Source organism: Condylura cristata, unplaced genomic scaffold, assembly GCF_000260355.1.
Source record: "Condylura cristata isolate star-nosed mole 26May11 unplaced genomic scaffold, ConCri1.0 scaffold00023, whole genome shotgun sequence".
NCBI lineage: Eukaryota > Metazoa > Chordata > Mammalia > Eulipotyphla > Talpidae > Condylura > Condylura cristata.
The window spans coordinates 25,522,480-25,536,234 of NW_004567124.1; the positions used below are offsets into that span (position 1 = coordinate 25,522,480).

The 13,755-nt window shown below is 45.3% G+C and overlaps 1 protein-coding gene across 1 annotated transcript in view; it reads right to left on the reverse strand.

Annotated features, from left to right (window-relative positions):
• Nucleotides 1-5,326: 5,326 nt before the first annotated feature.
• The window catches only part of RTF1 (Rtf1, Paf1/RNA polymerase II complex component, homolog (S. cerevisiae)), a 53,264-nt gene continuing 44,835 nt past the window's right edge, over nt 5,327-13,755 (reverse strand). Inside the window, exons 10-18 of the mRNA XM_004687896.2 lie at nt 13,072-13,159; nt 12,590-12,697; nt 11,934-12,011; nt 11,236-11,357; nt 10,993-11,050; nt 10,480-10,557; nt 9,684-9,779; nt 7,690-7,801; nt 5,327-7,429 (exon numbers count right to left, since the gene is read on the reverse strand). Coding sequence (XP_004687953.1) covers nt 7,323-7,429; nt 7,690-7,801; nt 9,684-9,779; nt 10,480-10,557; nt 10,993-11,050; nt 11,236-11,357; nt 11,934-12,011; nt 12,590-12,697; nt 13,072-13,159 — 847 coding nt within the window. The 3' untranslated portion in view covers nt 5,327-7,322. The remainder of the gene's footprint in view (nt 7,430-7,689; nt 7,802-9,683; nt 9,780-10,479; nt 10,558-10,992; nt 11,051-11,235; nt 11,358-11,933; nt 12,012-12,589; nt 12,698-13,071; nt 13,160-13,755) is intronic.

Genomic DNA, 13,755 nt, shown 5'->3' on the forward strand with positions numbered 1-13,755 from the left:
AGGATTCACCAGAGACAGAGTGGGGAGCAGAACAGGTAGACTGATGAAGTACACTGAAGAGGGGAGCAGCAGGTAAGACAGGGGAGGTCTGCTGTGCCTTGTGGTCACCTTCCTGGCAGGGGATCAAACTTGTGCTGAAGGGGCTGTGCTTTAACCAGGCAAACTTCATAGTGCTCCACTTTAATCCATTGTGCCACCAGGGAGGGCCCAGGGCTACATCCCTCTTAAGAGGTTAAAACCTTGGGGCACAGTATCTGGAAAAGGGGAGGGCCTAGAAAAAGGCATGTGAAAGTAAGGTTTCTGGGGTGGCCTCATTTAGCTCTCCCCCCCACCTTGCCTCTTGGGCAGCACCAGTGATCCCAGGGAGGTTTCCCAAGACTCACAAATAGGGCCTTTCACTAAGGGGAGAGAGGATGGAGCATAGCCTTTGATTTGTGCTCCTGAACGGGGTACCAATTGATTTGAGGGGACTTGAAACCCTCTCCAGAGAGAACAGAGTCTTTCTAGGGTGTGTGTATGTTGGGGTTGGGGGTAGGGGACAGTGACCAATTTTCCTCTAGGCAAGGTGGTTAGGTGGTTCTTCTAGTCACAAGTTGTAGATATACTGTATGGAGCTTGGTGTTCTCCAAGGGACTTTCTGGCCCCAAGAGGCCAATCTTCTGTGACAATATCAGTGATTCATTCACTCACTCACCGAACAAACAAACTTCCTTTGAGCAGATGCTATGAAGCAGGCATTGTGCTAGATAACAAGGATAGAGGAACAAAGAGTGCCTATGAACTCCTTCTTCGCTGGAAGTGTTGGTGCATCATTTGCACCGTCTTCTGGAGAAAGGGGATGAAGGAGAAAGGACCCAACCAGAAAACAGGCCCCAGGATGCAAAAATGACTGCATTTACTTGTTTCCAAGAGACTGTCAGTGACAGTGATCAAGGGAACCTTGGCCTTTCGGCAGCTTCCTGTATCCACACATTCCCTAAGCTGCCTAAAGCCCTTCTCTGCTCAGAGGTGCCAGTGGAAAGCTGGCCAGACCCAGGGTCCAGTGGAATTTGAGAATGGGTAAGAATTGGAGGTTTCCAGCCTCTCCCTGGTGGCACAGCAGGTTAAAACACAGCACAGCTAAAGCAGGCTAAAGCCACTTCCGCATGAGTTCGATCCCTGCCCCTGAGGTGACACATGGCATGGCAGACCTCTCCTGACTGCTGCTCCCCTCAGCAGTGTACTTCCTCATTCCATCTGTTCTGCTCCCTACTCTGTGTCTAGTGAATCCTCTCACCACCACTGCATCTCTGGCCTGTACCCCAGCTATGTATGCATAAATAAGTAAATCTTAAAAAAAAGAAAAAAGAAAAAAAGAATTGGAGGTTTCCTTCCTCCTGGGATGAGGAGTGAATGGCTGCCTTCACCTTTTCCTTACCACACTCTTTTCCCATGGAGGTTTCTCACCTCCATGCCATCTGAGAACCATGATTGGGACTCTTCTGGGGCTGGACGCTGCAATCATTTAGCTGGACTAGAGAACTAGCAGTGTTCACTGACTCCCCACCCTCTGCATCAGTCTTACCTAAAACGAACAAAATGTGTCACCACCCTGTGCGGGCGCAAGGGGAACGTTTTCTCTCCTGACACATTTCAGAAACAAGGCTTTCTTCCCTTCTTCCCTCCCAGGAGCCTGCGTTCCGGTGGGTCTCCCTCCTCCTTTTCCCCAGACTCGGAACCTACAGCTCTCTCCCAGTGGCCAAGTACAGGCAGAGCCGACGGCTGAGGTGGGGGCGGGGCTTCAGGTATGCTCTAAGAACCTTCCGGGTGCCGACAGCTAATCCGCACCCCGACCGACACCCCCAGTCTTGTAACAGCTGAGAGAAGTAGGCGCAGCCCTTAGTTTCGTGGGTGATTTCCCTGCCTGCCAGCCTGAGCGCTGGCGGCAGAGCCCACAGACCATCCGGTGATGGTCAGAGGCAGAAGTCGCTGGAAGCTTCGAGCAATTTGGGGTCTGGGAACCAGTGCTTGCTCCGCCTGGGTGTTAGAGGCGGAAAAGCACCTATCCTAGAGCGCGCCGGAAAGCTGAGCCCCCAGTTTCCAATTAGCAAGGCCGGGGGACCGGCGCGAACCCCGCGGGTTTGGCTTGAAGAAGCTCGCGCGCTCGTGCGGCAGCCGACTGCGTCCTGGCGGGCCGCTGGGCCTCCAAAGCTCCTTGCCTGGACTGAGAGAACAGAGACGAAACGATCGGTTCTTCAGGGCCGTCGAGGCCGCCGCAGACCGGCGCAGACACTTTTCTTGCCGCGCGCGCGCGCTGTGCCCTAGCCGCAGGGTCTCATTCTTGAGTACGCGTGGCTGTCTGGGGATAGAATGGGAGGGGAGAGGAAGGGTCGAGTCCCCCAAGACACAGCGTCTTAGGCTGGACACCTGCTTCCCTCACCCCACAACGCTTCTCTTCTCCGCGCTGACCGGGCATTTAAATATTAGGTGGGCGCTAGGTGCTGGGGGTAGGGAAATTTCGAGGACATATGTTCAAGGCTGGGGGTGGACTCACAAATAATAGCAGAACATCGTGGTGAATGCCACGCCTGGGGAAACCGGCTGGAGGGGCTCCCAAACTCGAGTGGGAAGGAGGAGGTGCCTTCAGCTGAGTGCCGAAGATGGGAGAAGTTGGGGGGTGGGTGGGTGGGCTGGGCAGGGAAGTAGAGGAAGACAGACCAGAGCATTCTAGGGGCGGTGAACATGTGTGTGGCTGAGCAGGAAGAGACCTCCACATGCACTTAGCAATTCAGGGTCATGGAGAGCTAAATGATGGGGAAAAGAATATTTTGAAGGAGGCATCAAGGTGGTCACTGTAGGAACGATTAGCACGTTGTTGGACTTCTTTACACCTATTTTTCGGTTTTGGTAGTTTTTTGTTTTTTAATTGCTGCTGTTGATGATAGGGGAGGTCAGGTCACACACTTTCTGATCCTGCTATAGCAGGGCACAGGTGGCAGCTTTCAGATCCACTGAGGGCTGGGAACAGAAATGACTCCCAAGACAGATTCTCAAAGGGCTGCTTGTCTGTTTGGGGCCTGGAGGGAATAGTGGCTCTCATTTTCTGGGTGGTTCCCCCTAAACATTATCCTGGAGGCAGAATTTCTTGCCAGGGAACGCCTCACGCTCCCAACTGCAAGTGGGGGCAGCCAGGAATCTCTGGGCCAAGGGCTACAGTTTCTGCTTACGCCCTTTGCTCCACACTCAGGCTGTTTTGCAGCTACATCCCCCTTTCATCCCATATCCAAATCCCTGGCACTGGCCTCTACAGTCGCTCCTCCCAGGGGCCTCTCTGCTCTCACTAATAATAGTATATACCTGCTTCTTTACTGCGCAATGAAACACTTTTAACATGACTCTCATACATCTCATTTAAAATATGGGGAACAGGGCCCTCCCTTATGGCACAGTGGGTTAAAGTGCAGCACTACGAAGCTATCCACAGCCACTGTAGTGTGAGTTCGATCCCTGGTGAGGGAGCTGACTCAGCACAGCAGACTTCTGACCAGCTGACCAGCCTGCTGCTCCCCCCAGCAGTGTATTTCAGTACATCTGCCTGTTCTGCTTCCCACTGGTGGATCCTCTCAACCCCCTGCACCTCTGGCCTGTAACCCTAGTTCTGGTGTGCATAAATAAATCTTTAAAAAATATATGGAGAAGTTATCACTCAGATAAATGAACTACTTCAGCCTTAAATAGTAAGTGGCTATAGCTGGGATGTGAACCCCCATACTAAACCTGGGGTGCCTGTGGATTTTGTCTGTCCCTGGTCTAAAGCACTGTGTGGAAGTGCTACATGTGCCCCTGCTGCTGTGGCTAAGCTGCTAAGTAGGGCCAAGAACAGAAATTCTTACAGGTTTAGTTCATCACAACTGGGACTGGGGCTGGCAGGGGGAACCTTATAAAGGACCATCTCTTAGCCTTGCTGTTCCTGGTTACTGTTGATTACCAAGGATTACCCAATGAACCCCCCACCCCACCATCATTTTAACAGACACTGCACCCCCACACACCCAGGGCGGTTAGCTCCTATGCTTCCTAGAGCAAGGTGGCAAGTAGCTGTTCCTTAGCACCTGGGTGCCGGTGAATAAAAAGGGCCAGACTGTCCTCTGCTCAGAAACTGTACTCTCTAGGATTCAGGAACTTCTTGCTCCCAATGGTCAGGTAGCAAGTGATAGGGAGCTAGAGAAAACCTCGCCGATCACAGTTGCAACCTCAGAGGCAGCCTTGAACTAGGTTCCTTCCATTTTGATTGTTACTTCCCACTTAAGGCCTGAGATCTGGCTTCCTAACTAAAACATGGTCAGAAAGCTCTGAGACAGTCACATGTAGCGGGGTTGGGGAACTCTTACAGATCTTCCCAGTTAAGGGGCATACTCATACTTAAAATAGGTAGAAAACAGGGCCACAGAAGAGTTGGCCCTTCGCCAACTAACTGCTGGGAGGACCAAACTCTCACTAGAGTTGGGCTGTGTATCAGGGGCTACCTAGTTTCATTAAAACATAATTGTATTTTCTAAGGTAGGAAGTAAACCAGGTCAGTTTTAAGTTGCCCTCGCTCTAGACAACTACCCTTTCATGGAGGTTTTTGGGGATCTAGGCAGAAGGGTTGCAAACAGCCACTTTTACTTTGGGATCAAGAAAAGGGGAAAGAGAGAAATGAAACCAGAGGTTCTCTTGGACTTTCAAAACATGACTGAGAACTGCCACTTCTGATGCAACCCTTGGACTAAATCTGATCTCCTGGTTAAAACAGAGCGTGAGGTTTATTTACAAATAGCTGTATAGTTTGAGTGATAAGTCAGGATTTCACAGAAACAAAAGCATCTTTTTGAGGGAAGTTACAGGCAATACTTTCCCTGCACCTGTCAGAAGCAAGACAGACTTAGATGGTGAACTAGGCATGTGGACAATGGCCTTTTCTGGTTCTTGGAAGTGTAAAACAGGTTTAGGCACTTTGCCCTTCAATCCTGAAACCATGGGGGTGGGGAGCAAGACTGGATAGAGCAGGGGCTGCTGCAGCAATTCCTCAGTACAAGAAATGACGCTAACCAGCAGAAGGTTCCAGCTGGTGGGACACAAGCCATGAATGTCTCAATCCTGGACAAGATGAGTTCAGTGGCCCTGCCTCAGTTGACACTAGGGTCAAGTCCTCAGTGTTGATGCCTGTCATCAAGTAGGCTACTCAGGTTAACTTTAAGGTTTTCTTTGGTTGGCTTTCTCTCTGCTGTGCTTGTCATCTCAGACGGAAATTTTTAGCAGTTACATGTGGGGACGTAGTGGCAAAGTGCTACAGTGTGATGCAGTTTTAATAAAAATTTTATTACACAGCCATAATGTAATCGACACTTCTCCAAATCCAAATGATACTAAATACAGATCTACATGGTGGACCAGAATGATTCCAGCAAATTATATGGATTCTATAATTTCATGTCTTTTAAAACAATAAAGAAAAAAAGTCCAAGTTCGTCATGATAGGAGAGGTCCCAGCAGCCTCCGGGACTCTGCCAGAGTCCAGACAATGTTTAACAATCTGTGATTCCACATTTACATAATAATCTATAAAGAGTTTGGTTAATGGACTATTCAAGTATGTATGATTTAACAAGTCCATCACCACTCCTTTGCCCAACTGAACTGTGTCACAGCTACTGCATAGCTGTGTTACAGTCATATTTATCAATTTTACAATCACAATACTTTTAAAAAACCATCCATTGCTGCTTTATTTTTAAATAAAAAAGTGTAAACTAAGTTAAAGCAACACTGAGGTTCTACTAAACCCAGAAGAGTTACCACCTTCATTTTTATGTTTAAATACAACTTAACTCCATGATTCCCATCTTCCCCCTTCCTTACAGAAAAGTAGGGTGAAGTACAAAGCAAAGTATTCAGATTTCTCTCCCTCTTTTGGGAATTAGCAGCTCTCAGCTGTTTCTTTACCTCAGTTCTTGATATATATAGTCAGCTGTACTTTGTTCTGAAAAGATTTGTTAAATGCCACTTTTATTTACACTTGGAGCTTTACACCTGAGAATGATTATCAAGCAGTCCGCTTATCTCTTTTTAAACATTTCATAAAGACATACGCACTTCTTTGCTGGTTTCACCCTAGCTGCACGACAATATATATGCTTACCATATATATACACACACACACACATACACACACACACAAAACTGCACATGCTTATAACATCTGCAACCTATCTTTTGTGTTCGTTCTCTCCACATTCACGTTGAATACTTTCTCTTAAGAACAAAACAGTATTCTTGCTGAAGCAACAAAACAGAATCACTAGGAAAAAACAAGTATATAGGATAGGGAAAAGGTACACTCTGCGTTCAGCTGGAAGCTTAGGGCCCTGGTCCCCATGGGACAGCGAGACACCTGCACTGCCTTCCCTGGTACCTGGCCGTGGGCTTTCCTCCCTTGCCTACCGGGGCAAAGGCCAAACTGGGGAGTTTTCTCCAAGGTGAGGTGTTGGGGAGGTGTTGGGAAGGGGAAGTTACACAGCTACAGCAGTCAGGCCTGTTTAGTAAGAAGAATCACATTTAATGAGTTTCTTTCTTGCAGTTTCAGATGCTCAAGTACAGCTGAAAAAAATCTGAAACAGCTAGACCCATGACAGACTGTTAGATACAAAGAGTACTGCATTTTAAAAAAATGATAAAAAAATCCACACATAGACACACACACACAACACACACACGCGCACGCTCTCTCTCAATAGACCCCCCCTCCCTCCCCATAAATGTACACTTTTGGGAAACTAAATTGGTTTTGAAAACCTCTCTTCCACAGAGATGGGAAGAAGAGAAAAATGAGGAGAGAGGGAGGAGGACTGCAGGTGCCCAGTCCCCACTCCCTCCACAAAGGTCAGGTGTCAAATGTTCAATGGTTGGGTGCAAGGCAGTCCATAGAGGAGTTTGCCCAGTGCTGCTGCTATTGCCACCAGGGGCTCCAGCAAGAATCCCAGCTCCATGGTAATACTGAATGCGTGCAGAGTGGCCAATGAACTGTGCTGGTTTGGGGGGAAAAAAAGGCAAACACAAATCTAAAGACATGGATAAAACCCAAGAGCCTAGGTCCACTCTGGGCAGACCCTGCCTGGGGTTGGTGGATGTGCAGACAAGGGAGGTCTATACAGTAAATGGTTTATATTACAGATGACTGGCAGTTGTGAGTCTCTTCCCAGTTCTACTGCTGCTCCAGCCCGAAGAGGGCAAATCAAAGGAAAAGAGGAAAGGTGGGCACTGTGATGGGGCATGCAGGGTCAGAAGCAGCAGGCTGGGTGTTCTCAAATAAGCCCCCGCCGTTTTTTGTAGTCTTCCAAGTTCAGAGATCTCCTTGGAGCCCCATCCTTGGCTGGTGGAGCCTTGGAGGTGATGGCCAAAGCCTTTGACTCTATGGGAAAGAAGAACAAATTGGCATTTGAAGTACCTACAAATGTGTTTTAATTCTTATGCTTTATTCCTAGAGGTAAAGCACATCTTTAGCCTTCCTGACTGTTCTCTCTCAATACACCTGCGGCTCTCTTATTCTGCCATTGTAAGTACTGATGAGCAAGTATCCCTATTTCTTCCCTAAAATCAGGCCTTCTTGCTGGCTAAGTGATTCATGGAGTGATCTGATTCTGGGCCATCACCATCCCCATAGTTACCTACCTGAGCTGGGAACTTGTAAATCAATCTTCACATCAAAATCATGTACTTTGAACAAGTCTTCTGAGAGGTCACTGGCTGACTTAGAATTCAAATCTTTGTCCTTTCCCTGACCCTGCAATGTGAAGAGGAATCTCATTATTAAGAGATAAATGCAAGCGAATTTTAAACAGCAGCAGTCACTAATGATAAGCTCTTTTGCTCAAAATTCATGTTATCTTCCTATTAAGGCTCTCTTCCAACTCCTTCTCTCAGAGGGAGCGCAGCAGAGGTCAGAGACAAAGAGGTTTCTTTTCGAAGCCTAAAAGCAAAGAGAAGGAAGGTTCATGCTGTGGTGTGAGGGGTAAAGGGTGAGCTTAAGATAAAAAACTACTTTTTGATGCAAGATTTCAGGAATTCCTGGTACAGCTTGGGCTCCAAAGGAAAAGATCTAACTTAAGAAGAAAAAAACTGTTTTTTGTTTTCTTTTTTAAAAACTGCTTTAAAATTAGCAGCTTCTGGGCCCTCCCTAGTGGTGCAAGGGATGAAAGTACAGCACTATGATGCCAACAAGCATATGAAAAAATGTTCAACATCGCTTGTAATAAGGGAGATGCAAATTAAAACCACAATGAGATACCACCTCACCCCAGTGAGAATGGCACATCTTCAAACAACTAGCAACAACAAATGTTGGCAAGGATGTGGAAAAAAGGAACTCTCCTGCACTGCTGGTGGGAATGCAAACTAGTACAACCACTATGGAAAACTGTTTGGAGGTTCCTCAAACTGCTAAACATGGAGTTTCCATATGACCCAGCAATCCCACTCCTTGGCATCTACTCAAAAGACACAAAAACACTGATTCAAAAAAAGACACCTGCACCCCCATGTCTATTGCTGCTTTGTTTACAACTGGAAAGACATGGAAACAGCCCAAATGCCCAAAAGTGGATGGCTGGGTTAAAAAGATGTGGTACATATACACAATGGAATATTACTCAGCAACCAAAAAAAAAAAAAAAAAACACATTCCCTTTGCAGCAACATGGAGCTGGAAGGGATCATGCTTAGTGAAATAAGCCAGAAAGAAAAGGAAAAATACCAGATGGTTTCACTCATAGCAGGAGTATAAAGGACTAGGCAAGAAAACAACAACAACAACAATAATAATGATGATGATGATGACAATGATGATAATATTAATTAAAATTAACAATAATAATAAAAACAGTTATATACCAGAGACATTTTATGGGGATGGAGTGGGGAATGGGATCAAAAACTGTGGGGGGAGGGAAGTGCACTGGACTATGGTGATGGCACAAGGTGATTTGGTGATGGGAAGCCCACGAGGATTACAACTGAGATGGTAAAAGGCACAAAACGATGTGAAAATAAACTATTATATATATATATAACAGACAGAGCTCTTCTGACAGAGCTCTTCTGACCTACTTGCTGCTCCCCTCAGCAGTATATTTCAGTCATTCTGCCTGTTCTGCTCCCCACTTTGTCTCTGGTGAATCTTCTGACCTCCCCCACACCTATGGTCTGTTCCCCAATTTTTGTATGCATAAATAAATAAATATTAAAGAAAAAACAAAACCGGTGGTTTCTACGAGTTTAACATTTTAGTTTTCAAAGCACTTTCACATTTTTATATCTATCTATCCTTACATGTCATGTGGTCCTCTTACTTGTCCTGTGAAATAAGTAGGGTATTTGCTATTCTCCCCATTTTACATATGAGAAAATATGGAGTAGAGGGTTAGATATCAGTTGTCTAAAGCCAAAGTCAAGGCCGTAGTTCAGTAGCAGTGTTGGGCTTAGAATAGACAGACAACCTATTCACAGTTGTTTGTTAAAATTGTAAACAATTGGTAGGAAAAAAAAAGTAAACAACTGGGATGGAGAAAGGACCTCATTTTCGTCCAGCAGGCAAAAATCAAGCCCAGACCAGACTGGGGTTTGCTGCGTGTGCAGGTAAGCAGCAGAGTTCCATAGGTCACACTTGCCTTGCTCATTTCCTTTGGCGCATCTGGTAATACTCCAGAACCATATTTTGCATTCAGCTGGGCCAAGATGGCAGCTTGAACAGCTGGGTCTCTGGACTGAGAAAGAAAAGTTATTTTGAAGATTGTTCAGCAGTCACTACCAGATTCCTTTTTCTTTGAATCTATATAACAATTCATTAAAATCAAAAGTTCATTTAACCTTCTAACCCATGAGCATCCGTACCTGCAAGAACAAAGAAGCCTTTTTTTAAGGTCAATAAACTAAAAATAAGCTAAGGTTTATTTCTATATTATACATATAACTAAAAATCAGAAAAGAACTGAATTCAAGAACCACACTTCCGTATTTCAATTCTAGTAGTATCTGGAGTAGACAGAATATCAGATCTCTTATCATCAATAAGTAATCAGTGAGACACTACCAGATTCTTTTCCACCTACAACCACTAACGTAAGTTGGGGAACTATCAGCAACTCAATAGCAGCAGAAAGAGGCAATTAAAAGTTCTGCAGCCAAGCACACCCCACTCAAGGCAGAGCTAGGCATCTGCTGCACCGGAAATCTACCCCAGGACAGGGGGCTTAATCCTAGGTTTCCACAAATCCATGCCAGGTTTTCACTACCTGTACGTCCTACAGCAAGATAAAAAAGGAAGTATCCAGACCCAAGAGTTTGAGGCAAGCAAATCCCACAAAGGCAATATTATTTTTAACCTCTTTATTAATCTCCTAGTGGAATTCATTTTCTGTCCCAGAATCTAGGTCCCGACTAAAAACGTCCTCTTTAGGCACTCACATTAGAAACGATGGTAGGTTTGCACTGTCGCCTAGTAAAGGGATCCATCTGCTGGTTTTTCATGTTGTGACTTTCAGCCTGAAACAGAGAGCTTACATTATAGAACTCTACCACCCCACCATCACCTGTGCCCTAGTCAGGACTAGCTCACGACTAAGTAACAGTGTCTGCAACGGCCTGAAAAATGTCAAAAGCTGTCATTTCCTCCCTCAAGAACATGAAGGACACACGGACAACAACCAAAGAACAAAACTGGAAACTGATAAAACGAAATATGAAAACCTCTGGGGTGGATTCTGAGATGGGGAGGGGTAAGACAGGGCAGAAGAAGGTTGCTTTTCCTTATAAATCAAACTATATTGGGCTAGGTGTGTACACGGAAAGAGTATGTTAAGTATATATGTTACTTCAATAACTAAAAAACAAAAGCAAAGCATGAACAAGACACAGAGATTTCATTATCATTTATTTATCAGAGCTGCTTTCAATTATACACATAAAATCTTTACTAACCACAAGGGCCTTCTCAGACTCCACAATGTTCCATTCCCGGTTCCGTTGGTTGATATAACTGTGGAGTAAGGAAGGAATGAGTCAGTGGGCTGTGAAAGGAGGGAGGGAGCCAGAGAGCCTGACCCTGGAGATATGTTGGGCTAATGCAGCACAGCGTGTTCAAGGCCACAGGCCTGCCCGGTAACTCTGACACGGCCTTTGGGCCAAGGACAGCAGCTCAACCAAGCAGGTTCAGTAACACACCTGATAGCAGATATGTTCTTGGTCCGCTGGCGGTCCAATGCCTCTGCCCGCTCCTCCAGCTCATTCAGCTGGTCTTGGATTTGCTTGGCCTTGTCTTGATCTCCCTGGTCCTCGGCCATGGCCTGCACACAGAGGCAAGTGTGAGTTTTGGGTTATGAGTGGTTCTGTATCAAGGATCCCCTTACTTGCAACACAGGTAAACTATCTTATGGGATGAACAGATGACACGAGGTGGGAAAGAACACTAAAAAAAAAATTTCACAAATATATAAATCTACGAAATTTTTATTAAAGTAGTAATACCTTTTGCCATATAGCTAGCTGCTTCTAGGTCCCTGGTAGCAGTGATGTGTAACATTAACTTTGGAAACCAGGTCCCACTTGGCTAACACTAGCATTCTATTGGACGTGAAGAATGGAAACCACCCAACCACAGCTATATCGACCCAGTGCTGAAACTAGTCCGGGTTATCGTGTTACACATGAAACTAAAGTGACCAGATTAAGGGGAATAGAATAAGCAAAATCAGTTTCAAATTACAGAAAGGAAAATGGATAAGGAATGCTGCCCTGGTACCAAGAAAATACTGTGCTGCCTACACTCAAGTCCAGCAACTCCTCCTGCTAACTGGGCAAAGGATAAACAAGTTTGATCATCTCCTTCTAGAATGAGGTAAGGGTCAAGTGCAGGTCCTCACCTTTTCCTTTAGCAGCTGAGTCTTCTTCATAGCATAGTTGGGTGGAGCTTTTCTGAACCTTTCTTTCTCTTTTACAATCTGTACCAGAGAGGAGATACCAGCAGTGAGGTATTCCTAAACTATTTTTGCAGATAGGCTAAATGAGCCCATTTTGGAGGCAAGCAGATATTTAAAAGGGGGCTGCTCTTCCTATAGCAGTGTCATGTCCCAGAGAGAGCGAGTTCATTCCAAGGGATACTATGCTGCTTCCAGGGTCACGGAGATTCTTCTGGGACAGTCTGAAGGAACATGCACCAATAAACAGCAGCCCAAGGGCCTGGTACTGTAAGGCTAGCCACTGTCCAAGAGAACAGACATCAAAAAATTTTACCAAAATGTTTTTGGAGAAAGAAAACTCTTGAAGGACCAAGCCTAGCAGAATACAGATCCCTGAACTTTGAATATACTTCTTTAGTCTATGACTTCAAAGGAGAAAGCATTGAAAAAACCCTGATGAGCTACAGAGAATAAAGCAGAATGTGTTAGTATTCCCTCACCCTCATGTAATGATAGTAGAGCTATAAATGTCAAGATAGAAGGCAAGAAAAGAAAGTCATGATCTTCTGCAAATATGGTTCTTGAGGAATTTCCAGGCTCCGAGGTCCCAGGGTTCTTACCTCTTCAATATCCTGGTCATTGAATTTATAATTAAGAGCTTCTTTAATAGATAATTCTTTCTTATTGATTTCATCTAGGGTAGGCAGCTGCATGCCAGCAGAGAACATCTGGATCAAAACATGATAAAAGATTATTTGTTTTTAAAATAGACTGATTTATTTATGCATACAAGAGCTGGGGTATAGGCCAGAGGTGCAGGAGAGGTTGAGCGGATTCACCAGAGAAAGTGGGAAGCAGAACAGGTGGATCTACTGAAAATAACACTGCTGAGGGGAGCAGCAGGGGAGACAGGAGAGGTCTGCGGCGCCATGTGGGTCAGCTCCTTGGCTGATCTTGCACTGCAGTGGCTGTAGATTGCTTCATAGTGCTATCTTAATTCCTTGTACCACTAGGGAGGCCCCAAAACATGATAAAAAGTAATAAAAGAGATTTTGAAAAGAGACTCAGCATTTTTATGAATTGCCGGTTGTTATCCACTTACAGCTTCTTTCCACTTCATGAATTCGCTTTCAGTGAATTCTTGGTTTGAGACAAATTCTAGGCGGAACACTCGTTGGTCATTGCCATGCCTACATGAAAAAAGAGACAGCATCTCCAGGAATGTGCAAGTTTACTACAGTGCAAGCATCATGAAGTGACTTAGTGCCACTCTTCTAGGAACAGCAACTGTCTGCATATCATGGCACTCCCTACTCCAACTGAGTACTTGCCCTCTCCACACCCCACAACCCTGCAGCTAAGATACACTTGACAACATTGTATAAATTTGTGTGTGTTGTGAAATGATCAAACTAGATGCAATCAGATCTTTTTAAACAGGAGAAACGAGTACGAGATGGGGAACCAAATAGAGACCAAATGAGGCCATGAGAGAGTCATATCTATTACTTGCTATTTGCAGTGATCCTGGCAAACTATTTATTGCATCCTATATGGGGTTGTTACAATTTTCATGTTCCAAGGGGGCAGGGTTTCAGTGTTTATCTGTCTTGTTTCCTCATAGCAGCAATTCAGTAATATGATACTCAACAGCAAAGTAAGTCCAGAGTGGTGACTTTACTTGTCAAAGATCATGTTAGTTAGTGATGACAGCACCAGAAACAAGCCTCCTGACCACTCTCACAAAGGAAATGCCTGCAGGGCTATAGGAAGTACTCTTATAACC